The 15,569-nt window shown below is 38.7% G+C and overlaps 1 protein-coding gene across 1 annotated transcript in view; it reads left to right on the forward strand.

Annotated features, from left to right (window-relative positions):
- Positions 1 to 15,569, forward strand: part of LOC309556062 (collagen alpha-4(VI) chain-like) — a gene marked incomplete at its 5' end in the record, with an annotated part of 225,801 nt that overhangs the window by 128,422 nt on the left and 81,810 nt on the right. Inside the window, 5 exons of the mRNA XM_082258374.1 lie at positions 2,221 to 2,283; positions 2,365 to 2,400; positions 7,459 to 7,495; positions 7,706 to 8,199; positions 13,672 to 13,762. Coding sequence (XP_082114500.1) covers positions 2,221 to 2,283; positions 2,365 to 2,400; positions 7,459 to 7,495; positions 7,706 to 8,199; positions 13,672 to 13,762 — 721 coding nt within the window. The remainder of the gene's footprint in view (positions 1 to 2,220; positions 2,284 to 2,364; positions 2,401 to 7,458; positions 7,496 to 7,705; positions 8,200 to 13,671; positions 13,763 to 15,569) is intronic.

Below are 15,569 nucleotides of genomic sequence, written 5' to 3' on the forward strand. Positions count from 1 at the left end.
GGTGTTCCAATGCTTTTAACCATATAGTGTAACTTGCAATCAGTATTATATGTCCATTGCGTTGATTTTTCTTTTAGGCGAAATCTTCCTCCATTCTATCCCCCCTCACCCACACATCACACACTGTGGTAATGTTCCGGTGCATCAGGGATTAGTATAACTAAAGGGTTGTCAGAAGCTCTCATCAAGAATCTTTGAGTGGGGGAGAGGCAGAATATTGTTAGCTCTGTATATATATATATATATATATATATATATATATATATATATATATATATATATATCGGGTAAAATATGTATTGAACACGTCACCATTTTTCTAGGTAAAAATTTTTCTACAGGTGCTATTGACATGTAATTTTCCCCACATGTCGGCAACAACCCATGCAATCCATACATACAAAGAAACTAAACTAATAGGTTCAATGGAACGACACAGAGAAAAAGTATTAAACACATGAAGAAAGGGAGGTACAAAAAGGCATGAAAAGCCAATACACCAGCTGAAATCTATCAGTAATTAGAAAGCAATCCTGCTTTGTAAGTGCAAATTAATATAATCTGGTTCAGTCTCAACTAATTGCCTATAAAAAGGTTTCTCATTACCAAGGTGTCACACAAGAAACATCTCATGATTTCATTTACCTGCCCCTTTCTTTTATAAATGAATACAGTAAAACACTTAATCACTGTGTTCATTCAAAACTAAAGCATAGTAAACTGTGTCAATCACCTGACTTGAATCCAATAGAAAATCTATGGAAAGAGCTAAAGATCAGAGTGCATAGAAGAGACCTGAGATTTAAAAACTGTTTGTGTGGAAGACTGGGCCAAAATCACATCTGAGCAATGCATGCAACTAGTTTCTCCATGCAGGAAGTGTCTTGAAACTGTTATTATCAACAAAGGATTTTGTACGAAGAATTAAATTAATTTCACTCAGCGGTTCAATACTTTTTCCCTGTGTCATTACATTTTTTACACATTACCTAATTTCTGAACTTATTTGTTTTGGTTTCTTTGTATGTGCGGATTGCATAGGATGGTACTGACATGTGGTAAAAATGTCATGTCAATAGCATCTTTAGAAATATATTTACATAGTCCAAATCATTTTGGTGGAGGGGGGGATTATGGTGTGGCATTTTTTTTCAGGGGTTGGACTTGGCCCCTTAGTTCCAGTGAAGGAAGCTCTTAAGGCTAAGACATTTTGGACAATTTTGTGCTCCCAACTTTGTGGGAACAGTTTGGGGATGGCCCCTTCCTGGAACAACATGACTGCACACCAGTGCACTAAGCAAGGTCCATAAAGACATGGATGAGCGAGTTTGGGGTGGAGTAACTTGACCACCCTGCACAGCATCATGGCCTCAACCAGATAAAATACCTTTGGGATGAATTAAAGCGCAGACTGTGAGCCAGGCCTTTTCTCCAACATCACAAATGCGCTTCTGGAAAAATGGTTAAACATTCCCATAGACACACTCCTAAACCTTGTGGACAGGCTTCCCAGAAGAGTTGAAGGTGGGCCAACTCAATATTGAACCCTACGGACTAAGACTGGGATGCCATTAAAGTTAAAGTGGGTGTAAAGGCAGGCGTCTCAATACTTTTGGTAATATAGCATGTGTATGTATATATATATATATATATATATATATATATATATATATATCTACAGTTCGGTCCATATATATTTGGACACAGGCGCAATTTTAATACTTTTAGCTCTGTATGTCACTAGAATAAAATTAAAACAAAACAATCCAAATTAATTTGAAGTGCAGATTTTCAGCTTTAATTCAAAGGGTTGAACATAAATATCAAGTACAAATTTTAGGAACTGCAACCATTTTTATACACAGTTCTCCAATTTTCAGAGGCTCGTATGTAATTGGTGAAATGAATATAATAAATAAAATGTTCATTTTTAATATTTTGTTGCAAATCCTTTACTGGCAATGAGGACTACCTGAAGTCTGGAAACCATGGATATTACCAAAAAATGGGTTTTCTCCTTTCTGATGATTTTCCAGGCTCTGTGACATGCAGTAAATTGCACTATTCATGTTTTTCTCATGTCAAGTCCAACTAGAGCTATTTTGCCTGTATTTTAGATTTACATAAATCACCCAGGCAATTTATCAAGGATTTGTGCAGGAACCCCAATAAACTATATAAATATTACGATTTTTGTATACATTTTTTTTTACATTTCAGGGTAATTCTGGTCAACCAGGAGAAGAAGGTGGTCCAGGGGAGAGTGGACCTCCTGGGCCCAGGGTAAGCACAATGTTTAATGCAAAACATTTTTATTCTTTAATTAAAATTTTGCTAATCACAACTTTTTCCTATTTTGCACAGGGTTCCAAAGGGTCACCAGGAACAGTGTCCTTCACAGTGAGCAACCTACATCTGTTTATCTTAATTGAAATTTTAGTTATTTAATGCTACAGGATCTGTTTTTTTTTAAGAGTGATTTATAATACTTATAATTTCCTACATTTCTTTGTGGTGAAAAAGCATTTGATAAGTAAAAATACAGGCTATATGGATTTCCAGTTTAAGTAATAAGTGGACTCTTGACTCTGTCAATTAATTATTACAAAAGGGACTTTAGTGGCCTCATCCTCCTTCTAATATTAAACAATGAAACATTATACTTTTATGTGAGTACCCAGTGCTGTCTAACCATAAAGTGCCTAATATATATCTCTATTTATTATTTGTGCAGAAATATAATATTTAAATCACAATACATACTGGTTAAAATATTAAAGTACAATCAGTGCAAAAAATGTGCATGAACCAGTCTGTTCTTACCAGTCTATTAATACTATCAATATTAATGAATAGACTGGTCAAAAGTATCCCGGACTCACCACGCAAAACCGTTACATTTTTAGATCAGATTGGTTTTTACTAATGGGGAAGATACATGGCATGTAGGACATGCAAAAATAACATTAGAAAAATCACACATTTTAAATCTAACAATACAGGAGAGATGTTTGAGATCAGGGCCGCCATCAGGGGGGTCCAGCCAGTACTCCTGTATGGGGCCTGGGCACATAGGGGGGCCCGGGCAGCAGGAGGAGGAGGATCGGTGGGCAGAGGGATCAATGACTGTCTGCCTCTTCCTCCACCGGCTGAAAGCCATTTTCTCTTCCTCTCGCCGGGTTTTAGCTGTTTTTCCCCGCCCACACTCAGAGCTGAGACACGGGGACGGCAGTCTGGAGAAGTGGTGGAGTCGTGGAGAGGTAAGACCTAGGAGGAGGTGCGCTGTGTGGTGCTCTGTGGGCTCTCCCCTCCTGTCTGAACAACACTTGTCCATGCAGCATAAGAGACAGTGAGACTGTGTGTGTGTACAGTGCATCACACTGTACACACACACAGTTTGATTACCACCCCCTACCTCCTCCACGGGCTGCTCATCTCCCGACAGCAGGAAATGTGGGTGGGGGGCGGTAATCAAACTGTGTGTGTGAGTGTACAGTGCGATGCAATGGAAGAGCGATCCTGTCTCTTATGCTGTGTGTTGTTCAGACAGGAGGGGAAAGCACAACACAGTGCACCCCCTCCTGGCTTAGTAGTGGTTTCTGCCTGTCAGTTTGGGGGGCTTACAGAAATAATAATGGGAAAATAATTTATGCCTGGGATGTTTGAGGGATTGGCAGCTCTCTTTGCTAGAAAGTGTAATGGGGATTGGGGGGGGATTTGGTAGAAGGAGGAATGGGGGGGGGTGTGCTTGTAGGAGGGTTTGGGGGATTTGAGCCAGAAGGGGGATTGGGGGGAAAGTTTGTGCTAGGAGCGGGGCTGAGGGATTTGTGCTAGGAGGGGGGAATTTGTGCTGGGGGGATGGGGTTGTGAATTTGTGGAGGGATTTGGGGGGTTGTGCTGGGAGGGGTGATTGGGAGGGATTTGTGCTAGGAAGAGAGATTGGGGGGGGGTGATAATATAATTTTGATATTTTTGCCGGAAGTGGAGGGGGGCCCTGTCAGGTAGGCTGTATGGGGCCCTGGGATTTCTAGCGGCAGCCCTGTTTGAGATTAAAAAATGTATCACGTGCTGTAACTCGCACATCACCTATCTATTAGAATGTAAGTGCGGGTTAGAGTACGTGGGTAGAACTAACCAAGAATTGAGAATCCGATTAAGAGAACGCATAAACAATATTAAAAAAAGGTTTTAAATACCATAGCGTGCCAGAACATTTTAGGAAATATCACAATAAAGATCCAAAAGACCTGAAAATGTGTGAAATATATAGAATTGATGATCATTGGCGGGGGTTCATAAAAAAACAGGCCATTTAACAAAATTAAATATTTTATGATTTTACTATGAAGCCTGTGGGTCTAAACATTGAAATAGATATACATTGTTTCATACACAATTACTAAGAAATAGAAACCAAAATTCATAAGAAATATGTAATAAAACATCTGTGAGCATCTAAAAGTAGTATCGAACAATGGATAAAAAGGGGAGGTTTTATATATTTTTATATATTTATTCTCACATACATATTCATATGTACAATTATGTTTTTATTGATAAAAAAAAAAAAAAACTGATAGTAACATACTAACATTTGTTTGAGAAGAAATATATGATGAATAATTTTTAAATATATATTTTATCTTTTATTGTTAATTTTTATTTGATTTTTATTTTCCTTTATTTGATTTTTATTTTCATTGATGTTCATATTACAATAAACAGTCCAAATACTGATACCATGTGCAAATAAGAATAGCACCCAATAGGTGTGACTTCAAGGTGTGCATACAGTGATGGTGGCACCCTCCAAACACCACCAAGCAATGGGAGAAATACAGACTCACCAGAAGGAGTTGATCTTTGTTGGCTTATGTCAACAAAAGATTTCAATGCACTTTGTGGATCTCCGTGATCTGGAACCGTGGATCCTGTTAGATGGGGTTCCTGTAGGTGGTCTCAGAGGATATAAACTAGATAAAGATGGGAACTCTTCATAGTGTAGTAGATTCAAAAATCCAAATTTATTAAAGAGATTAAAAAGTTTAAAAAGTGTTGCAAAGACAAGCAAAAAGAATCCAAATGGACAGACCCGCTATGCTTCCCGTAATTGGCCAGGCTCCCCTGCAGTTGCTCAGGCTGTGTGCCGAGACCTGCGCCGCTTCCGGAAGTGTACCGAGTGGCGTGCGTTTCACAGCGGGTCCAGAACGAGGCAGCGTGCGTATCAACTTGACGCATTTCATCACAGAAATGACGTCATCGGAAGTTGATGGATCATACTGGTACTGAAAGAAAAGGATAATCAGCCCTTTAAAGAACTTATTGTTCATGCAGATTTTTTTGCACTGATTGGACTTTTTTTTTTTTAAAAGGTATTTATTGTGATTTAAATATTATGTTTCTGCAAAAATAATGAATAGAGATACATATTAAGCACTTTATGGTTGGACAGCGCTGGGTACACATATAAAAATACCTGAGAGGAAAATACACCTTAAATCCCAGCAGAAGTCTTGTAAACGCATTCCACACACTACATAGCCCGATGATCATAATATTTTAGTGTAACTTTATACTTGCAGCTGTTTATATGGAATTTCAGGACTACGGCTATCCTTTCTTTTTTATCCCTTTTCTTGTTCAGTTTGTTTTTTTGGATAATAAAAAGGTACAAAGTAATGCAAACAGTACATCAAAATACAACAGCCTTTAGTAAAATATGAAAGTAGCCATTGGGGTACATTGGAATGATGTTCGTAGAATCCAGTTCTCAGGTGCAAGGCATAGAAGTGTAAAAAAGGTAACACCTCGAAGATGTAGGATGATCCGCATGAGGCCGGTATACAAATAACAAATAGGTAAAACCGACTAGTATGTCGGTAGGTAGGTAGAGGAAATTCAAATATTATGGTAGCAAGCCTGTGCATGGGAAGGGTCATTGACCCTGGTGGCCCATTGAGCATGAAAAGGAAGGAACTAAGAAGAAAAAGAATAGCTTAAAACGAAAGCAAAGTAGAGAGAAGAAATGTGGAGAGAAAAGGGTGGGGTGGGGAAAGAAAGGGAGGGAGTCTAGGGTAATGGGGTAAAAGAGGTAAGCAGGAGTGGGGAACCGTGGGAGGTTGCTGTAAAAAGGGGCCTTCAAATCCTCAGCATCCAAATGAAGTGTGTTGCATATTTAGGGGAGCAATAAAGACTCTTTAAAGTCCATTTGAAGGTAACAGGTTACCCAGGGACTTCATATTTGGAAACTTTGTCTGTGAGATCACCCTTAATTTTGGCATAAACCATAGCTTGCATTATCGTATGTTCTACTGCAAGATCACAAAGGTTAGAGATCTTCTGCTAGGATCTGTTTGGCTGCTGTAGTAACCTGCAGGAGAAGTTTATGTTGCCGGTCTATTAGTTCTGCAGGCTTCTTATTGAGAAGCACTACAGTGGAGTCTGGGTAATAGGGTAATCAAACAGAGTAGATGCTATAGTAAAGACCTCTGGGCAAGATCACCAAATATGTAGATGGGTGCCCCTATCAGAACAGCCTCGAAATCATGGCGACTGCTTTTTCATCCTTTTTTTTAACCACGCTTTTTTGTGTGTTTGCAGGGCATTTATCAAAAAAAAAAAAAAAAAAGTGTCAAACGTGCATTTATTATCCTGTGTCTGCATCCGCATCCCGCGCTTGGGGTGTCATTAACATGCACATTTGCAGGGCGTTTCTTAAACGCACAGCAAAGTGCACATGGTTTGCCATTGCAATCAGAAATGCATAGATGTGAACAGGGCCTTTTGAAAGCAGTCCAAACCCTACCTACTCTTTATAGTAATTATTGTTATATTACAATTAAAACAACTTGTAATAAGGACCAACTATAAAAAGGACCTTTTAATACAGAGTAAAAACACTGTCAGGATTTTCCTGTTGTCTTTGGCTTCACGGGTGAGATTCCATTTAGGGACAGGAAGTAATGAGAAGTTTCCCCAGTGGGAACAGAGACTGCAACAAAACATTTTTTTTTTTTTACTAAAAGGTGGAAGGGTTAGCACCTTTGTCAGATTATTATTTTTGCCTCAGTCTTACTATCCCATTTACAACCACTTCCTTTATTTCTTGTCCTGCTGTCACAGTAGTGAAGTGAAATCTCCCCAACTAGGTCACAGATAGAAATAAAAACTGGACAGAGATGTTTACTCTTCCCAAGTCTATTCAAAACTTAAATAGTTTGAGTTTGGCGTTGAACTTTAACAATCTGCATTCAGCCAAAACAATTATGTATTTATTAAAACTCTTTGCAGAAGCATAAAAGTAACGATTTTGGTGGAATTTCTAATACATTGTAAAATGTAGGAAAGTAGATAAAAAATAATTAAAAAAAAATCAGTGTACGGATAATTACAGTATGAATTGCTGAAATTTATTTACCAGTAATATTTGGTGATAATGTTTCCTGTTATATTTTTTAGCCTTGTGAGCTTGTAAAATTCACAAAAGAGAATTGCCGTAAGTAAATAAATCTTCCTTTTTTTTGTATATTTATAAATACGGAGAAATGGTATGAATCATTTTAAACTAATAATGCTTCATTTCTTTCTTTATAGCCTGCAGCTCAGGTAAAACTATAATTTTATTAAATTGTCATTATGTTATGACAGTTATGTGTTACTGAAAATAGAATTTAAAACATTTTTTTTTTTTTTTTTTAATTTTAAGGTCCTTCTAAATGCCCAGTTTATCCAACTGAAGTAGTATTTGCTCTTGATTCCTCTCAAGATGTTCCACCTACAGCCTTTCGAAGAATGAAGGACATAACCATTTCTCTTGTAGAGAAAATGGAAATAAGTGAGAGCAATTGCCCCAAAGGAGCTCGCGTTTCAGTGGTCACTTACAGCAATACTGTTAAACATCTAATTCGTTTCGGTGATTTTAAGAGGAAAAATCTTCTTTTGGATGAAATTCGTAAGATTCTACCCGAAAAGACTCCAGCTCAGAGAAACATTGGAGAAGCTATGAGGTTTGTGGGTAGAAACATTTTTAAGCGTATCAGACATGGGATTCTCATGAGGAAAGTTCTTGTTTTCTTTGCTAATGGAAGATCTCAAGATGCTACTTCAATAAATACAGCTGTATTAGAACTTGGCGCTCTCAACATAGTCCCTGCAGTTATTGCCTTTGAAGATGTACCCAATATCAAGACAGCCTTTGCGGTGAGTTACTGATTTTTAAGTATTAAAACTATGGTTATCATTTTATTATTGATACATTTTATTTAGAAGCTAATATTATTAATCAATAAATACAATATTAGTGTAGCACAACATACATTTAAATCCATATAAAGTGCAAGTGCAAAAATATCTCATATCAGATCAGTGTTGCAAAGTGTACATAATATCACTCGTACAGAAAGACAATATTTAGTGGCCATATAGCTCAAGAAAACGTTAAACAGTCCATACGTCATACTCTTTCACCTCTGTGCTTAAAAAAGTGAAGATAACTGTACATAAAGTGCCCGTGCAATACTCCATCAGTGTTAAACTGGCGGCTCACCTCACTCTAAGACCCCTGTTTTACCAGTGGGTCAAAGCCAACTGTTCCCTATTATGGATGTAATCGGGTCTGTATTCCACTTCCCTTACTTGATTCCTCGCATCACAGGTGCAGATATATGTAAATAAAATATAAGACATCTAGTGCTCTCTGTCTTAAAATGCTTTATTCCAATAAAATGTTATATAGGTAATACATTTACAAGGATGGCTGTAGCTGTATAGGCTCATATAATAGTCTCAGAATGTCCTCTGGACAACTTCAAAGATCAAGGCTCCTTTACCCAAACGCGTTACATCCTGGGTGTGGACTTCATATTATCCTTCTAATACAACTAATCATCTTAAATTTCAATGGGTTGCCAATAATAGAATTTGTGTGAGTACTGTTTATCAGGACTAAGAGACAAATAATAATAGGAAGAAATTATTACAATTTTCTTTAACAACTGCTTAGTCAGGTTTGGCATTCAGTTTTGTCATCAGTGGACAATTCCTTTTACACAGCAGAGACCAATTTCTTCCTTCCTGCCCAGGTCTGACTTTTATACTGTGCCTTATTAATATCTTCTTTCTTGGAAGCTGACAACCAATGGTATGCATTTCAAAATTGGCAGCATGCATTATATTTATCATTGTGATTGTCTTTACGACCTGCAGACAATCCCCTAAGCAAGGTTGACTTTTTTGTGACTTACTATATATTATCCAACATACCTCCATTTTTTTCTAATCTCCACCAATAGTACTGTTACCCAGGGAAGATCACTGTGACCTTCTAACAGTTAGCAACTACAGTGCCCTTTTTAGCGTGGTTGTGTAACACAAACATTCTTGGACTCACCAACAACCCATTTATGAAGGGGTAACTATTTTTTTGTTTGTAACCTCTTTACAATCTTCTTACCAAAGGTTTGCTTCAGTTTCACCCAACCTATTGGTAATTGTTGTCATTGTAATCAGCTAACAATAATCTTACTCAGTAGATAGTAGTAGTAATAGCAGTTATTACTTGGACAGTCTGACATTCCTTTTAACTCCTAATAGTTACAATGTTTTTTTTTTTGACCTGCCAACATTCCTCCTACCAATGACTGACTTACGATATACAGTGCTCATTTTCATATAGATATCACACACTGCTATACTATTGTAAGTCACTGGAAGAGTTTTTTACTCAGGGGTGGTCAAGGTTTTTAGATTGACAACCCTCTAAGTGCTCATTTACACATAATGCGAAGACTGGCATTTTTTAGTGCTGGAAGAACGCCAGTCACTGCTAGGGCACATAGAAAACAATTGTTTTCTATGTGCTCCGTTGGCACTGCAGAACGAATGAACAACTTTTAGCAGTAAAGACCTCAGGTTGTTTTGAGCATGTTTAATCAACCTCCAATAAACAAAATTACACCCGCTGGATGCTATGAATTGATTAGCTTTCTTATCTCACCCATCTTGTAAGTGTTTTTAACCACTCTTGTCATTAAAAGTATTGTTTTATTACTGCACTTACAAGCTTCTTTTTATCTGCCTTTTCTCTTTGAGAGCTTCCTTTCCTCTTCTAAAGTGCTGCTGAGGTGCATTAAACCCATTTCATCAGAGCAATTCATATACAGTTTGAAAAGTCTCCCTGTCATCCAGAGCACCCTATTATCCAAATTCTATTAAAATCTTGTAGACTGATAAGGCACACACTACAGAAAAAGAAAAAAACCCAGTGGTAATGTAAAAAAAAAAATTATATATTGGACAAATGGCGAAAAAACTTTGGCTTGATTAAGAATATTCATGCAAAAGAGCTTTGGTCTAAACAAGGCCCCAATAATTCTACTTTGATATTAGTGTAGCACTGCCCCCTTGAGGACTGCTGGATATTACACTTTTGGATCCCCCTGGGTTACCGTTAGCAATACTGGCATTCACAAATGAACACTTTACTGCTTGGCTCAGTCCAGGAATATGTAGTTGTTTTTGGTGTTTTATTTTAAATAGGGATGGGAGAAGGTAATAGTGGGATACTCCAAATTAGCTATTTACAAGATGGAGGACTTCTAATTCTCGATACAGCCAGGCTGTTGATTCACGCTGCCACTTAGGTGAATTTGGGGTTAAGTCTCTATCCAGATGACTTGATTAACTCAATTCTCTTCAGGACACTTTCCTAGCATCCTCTTTTTCAACCACTGACCCCCGTCCTCTGACTATCCTACTCGGGGGTGGACCCCCTCAGGTCAGGCCCCTTGACATGATTCCCTGTACTCATGATACTGTTTTTCCAGGGTCTCCAGTGTCTCCCCCTCAGTCAGCTCTCCTGGACCTCTGGGCTCAACTCCATTCCTCTGGCCCTCAGGATGACCTCCTGATGCCACGTGCCACTGATACAGAGGAGGAGGCAGCCGCCACCCTCCCTCGGGACACTTCTCACCAGCCAAAGACCCCGCAGCACATGTGCACATGTCAGTAATTTATTCACTGCAACTGAGCAGTGCATTGTGGAGTGGCTCGTGACGTCAGATCCCTATAAAAGAGCTGTCAAACTCAAACAGCTCAGTAGCGCAGGAAGCGTCTGAAAAAGCAGGAGCTTTTTTTTTTCCCTATTTTTCCATGCAGGACAGATCATCGGAGGACACTATTTTTTTATTTTTATTTTTTAATAAAGGACTTGTCCAAAACTGGCTTTTGTCTTTATTTTTTTTGTACACTTTTTTGGTGAATGGGTAGGGGAACGATGTACCCGATATCCATTCACATGGGGGGCGGGATCTGGGGGCCCCCTTGTTAAAGGGGGCTTTCAGATTTTGATAAGGCTCCCCCCAGAGCCCCACAACCACAGCCCAGGGTTGTGGGGAAGAGACTCCTGTCCCCATCAACATGGGGGCAAGGTGCTTTGGGGTGGGGGGTGGGGGGGGGCAGAGCCATGTTGAGGGCATGTGGTCTGATATGGTTCAGGAGGGGGGGGGGTGCTCGCTCTCCCCCACCCCCATCCTAGCCAGCCAGGCTGTGTGCTCAGATAAGGGTCTAGCATGGATTTTAGGGGAAACCCCACGCCGTGTTTTTTTTAATTTTGGTGTGAGGTTTCTCTTAAAATGCATACCAGACCCAAGGGGCCTGGTATGGATTTTGGTGGGGATCCCACGCCGTTTTTTCTTTTTTTTATCTGTATTGCCGGGAGCCGACAATACATTACAACTGCAAGCAAGTTTAAATTACATTTTTTCCTTTAGAAATGTCAGTATTGCTGCAGCAGGCTACATACATCGCGCAAATGCGCCACTTTACAGGCACATTAAGGGGGGCCCCCCAGGCATGATATTTAAAGGATTTTTTAATTTTTATTGTTTTACTTTAAGCAATATTAAAATATTAAAATCTGCTCCTGTAAAAACTATTTTTGCATTGATTCATGTCCTCCAGGGCAGTACCCAGGTCCCCATACACTTTTTTTCGCCAATAACCTGCATTTAAGCCTTTAAAATTAGCACTTTCGATTTTTCATGTTCGTGTTCCATAGACTTTAATGGAGTTTGCATGTTCCCTAGAACATTTCCCCTGTTCGAGATGTTCTGGAGCGAACTGAACAGGGGGAGGTGTTCAGCTCATCACTACTGTAAAGTGCATTTCTTCTCCATCAACTCTCCTGCATCTTACTTGAGAACACATGCTGTTTCCTGGGTAAATGTCAGTTCATTGCCCATGGCAACCACTGTTACTAACTTGACTTGTCAGCACACTTCCACTGATCACTGTAGAGCAGATATTATCCTCTTCACTGACACTCCAGTACATTACTTGGGAAAGCATGGCGTTACTTGGCATGATTTCTAGCAATGACATCCCCAAATGTAGCACTGCCCCCTTGAGGACTGCTGGATATTACACTTTCGGGTTCCCCTGAGTTACCGTTATCAAAAATGACATTCACAATTTAACACTTTACTTCTTGGCTCAGTCAATGATCAGTTCAGGGATATGTAGTTGTTTTTGGTGTTTTATTTTAAATAGGAATGGGAGATGGGAATAGTGGGATACTCCAAATTAACTATTCACAAGATGGAGGACTTCTAATTCTCTAAAATCCAGGCTGTTGATTCACCCTGCCACTTAGGTGAAAAAAAGGACGTCAATTTCATTTGGGTACAGCGTCGCATGACCGCGCAATTGTCCGTTAAAGTCACGCAGTGCCCAATCGCAAAATAGGGCCTGGTCTTTGAGCAGCCAAATCCTCCGGGGCTTAAGTGGTTAAGAAGGATGACATTTTTTTAATTTATTTTTTTATAGACTATGAATGCAATCAAAATGCCTAACTACTTTAGCATTGTTTAGTTACTAAAGATATCGTGTTTTGCTTCAGTTTCTAATTTAAGCATGCTTTAAAATAAGACCATCTGTTTTATCTGTTTAGAGCTAAAATATTCTTAGCATATGTTAAAACAAATCTGGCCACTAGCACAAAATGTAGTGTTCAATCTATGGACAGTACTTATTGCAATTATGTGTTGATGTTTTGGAACGAGCATGGGAATAACTTCTGCACCAGCAATTAGATCAGGCACTGGAAGGACCACCTTTGGGAGATATCGGGAGAAGTTGTTCTCTAAGTTCTGATCTAAGCAGAAACATTATATAGTTTGTGCAATGGAAGAACTGTTGAACTGTATTGTTATACTTTCTAAGATTGTGCATATCTGCTAGTAGGACAATAAGCTGATATCTAAACCAGACAAAAATAATTTTAGAGAGAACACCAAATAATCCTTATCTGTCCATGTACCCAAGATTAAGTCATAGACACTTGGACAGTTTTGACAGTTTGTGTGGGCAGCAATGAACCTACCAGTTAATTTTTTTTTTTTTTTCAGGAAACCAGAATGCAGAATAAAATCAAGATATACATGGGGAGATCATACAGACTCCACATATCCATGTGAAATAAGCTCAGGACCTTAGATTAGTATGGCTAATTGCCTAGTCACTGTGCTACCATAATTTAGTTTGATATTATATACAGTTTACAGCTCATCAACTTTTTTACAAATAAATATGCAGAGACAATTATTTATTATAGCTGCATCAAGGCTAATTATGTTTTTTTTTTTTGTTCCAAAAATCATTACTGTTTTCAATTAGATGGATGAAAGCAGAAGATTTCAGCTGTTTATGTGGAAGAGACTACAAGACCAGAGACTGGAAGTGATTTCACATTGCACTTTATGTTATGGTAAGATCTCCAGCCAGGGGCTTATGCATCTTCCTACTTACTGTATATAATTAGACAGAAAATATACTATACTTATGATTTTATATTGCAATGTCATTGGTCAACATCACATGTAGTAATGAGCAAAACTGCCCTAGGTTCAGTTCCAGCAGGGTTCAATGTAGCGAACCTAAACCCCTTTTTAACCAGCTTTTGCTTGCCCTATAGCCGAAAGATGGGCACAGCGCAGGCTAACCTTTGCCGGGAAGGCCTACATGGATGTCCTCACGTGATTCACAGATCAGGGTAAAGGGCCAATCACAGTGGCCCTTTACCATGTGATCAGCTGTGTCCAATGACAGCTTATCACAGAAGTAAACCCAAGCTGGTTATGGGCTTATTCTTTCCTCACGCTGACAGTGTGAGGAGAGGAAAAGAGAACCAATAACTGGCATTTGTTAAAGGGAGATTGGCACTGATAATCAGGGCACTGATTATCTTAGTGCCCTGATTATCAATGCAGTCCCAGCAGTGCCCACCTGTGCCAGCAATTTGTGCCCACCAGTGCTGCCAATCAATGCCCACCAGTGCTGCCAATCAGTGCCCGCTAGTGCTGCCAATCAGTGCTCATCAGTGCTGCCAATCAGTGCTGCAAATTAGTGCCCATCGGTGTCACCTATCAGTGCTCCTTATTAGTGCCCTTCAGTGACACCTATCAGAGCCCATCAGTGCCACATATCAGTGCCCACCAGTGCCACCTTATCAGTGCCCATCAGTGCAGCCTATCAGTGTCCATCAGTGCCATCCATTAGTGCAGCCTCATCAGTGCTATCTATCAGTGCAGCCTTATCAGTGCACATCAGTGAAGGAAAAAAATTACCTGTTTGCAAAAGTTTACAACAAACTATGAAAAGTAAAATTAAAAGAAAATTTAGGAACAAATAGGTTCCAAACGTGCGCAAATGAATAACCCAAAAACAAATAATTACAATAAAGAGCTGTGTGTTGTAAAGTGTAAAAAAAACACCTTTACCGTCAAAAGAAACAGAGGAACCGAGCTCTTATATCACCATAGTGAATAAACAATAGTGAATAAACAAATAAATAAACAAATCTTCATTTAAATGATAGAAAATACAGAAAATTTGTGAAGTCCATGCATAAATCCCACACGTGAATAACGTCCTCAGTCAGTATAGGAAAGATTCCTCTCCACCAGCATGCAAATGCACTGTGTACTCACCAGACTATTACAGGGAGTCAAATTATGCATATGGAAAAATCCAAGATGTCATACATAAGGTCACAGAAATTAATTCAAATCGCTGCTGTCATTCATTCAATATATATATATATATATATATATATATATATATATATATATATATATATAAAAATAGCTTATTCAAAGCTCCAATGTTGCCATATAGAGAGCGAAAGGAAAGAACACTCTCATGGTGTATTATTTCAAATAATTTATTTTAAAAAGATGGTTGTATTGCTCTTACATCAAAGAAGACAGGGATCAGCATGTATTGTTTAGGAATTGCAGGTTTGCTGTCCACCTGCGTTTCAGCTGACCAGAAATTACGTATCTCAAACACCACCCAACACCGTTTCGTCAGCCTATGTCTGACATTCTCAGAATTTTTTTTTTTTCTAAAAATCTATTCAGCCAGGAGGAGTGATTTTTTATATGTTTAAAGTGAAAAAATGTCAAATTCCTTAAAGCTGATCTCGAGGTTTTAGTGAACTTTGACTAGTTCATTTGGACCATGTTGGTCCAAATTTACCGATTACCTCACTAACAGATGCAATGTCTGTAGGA

This window comes from Pelophylax lessonae (genome assembly GCF_965119305.1).
Source record: "Pelophylax lessonae genome assembly, chromosome: 5".
Lineage (NCBI taxonomy): Eukaryota > Metazoa > Chordata > Amphibia > Anura > Ranidae > Pelophylax > Pelophylax lessonae.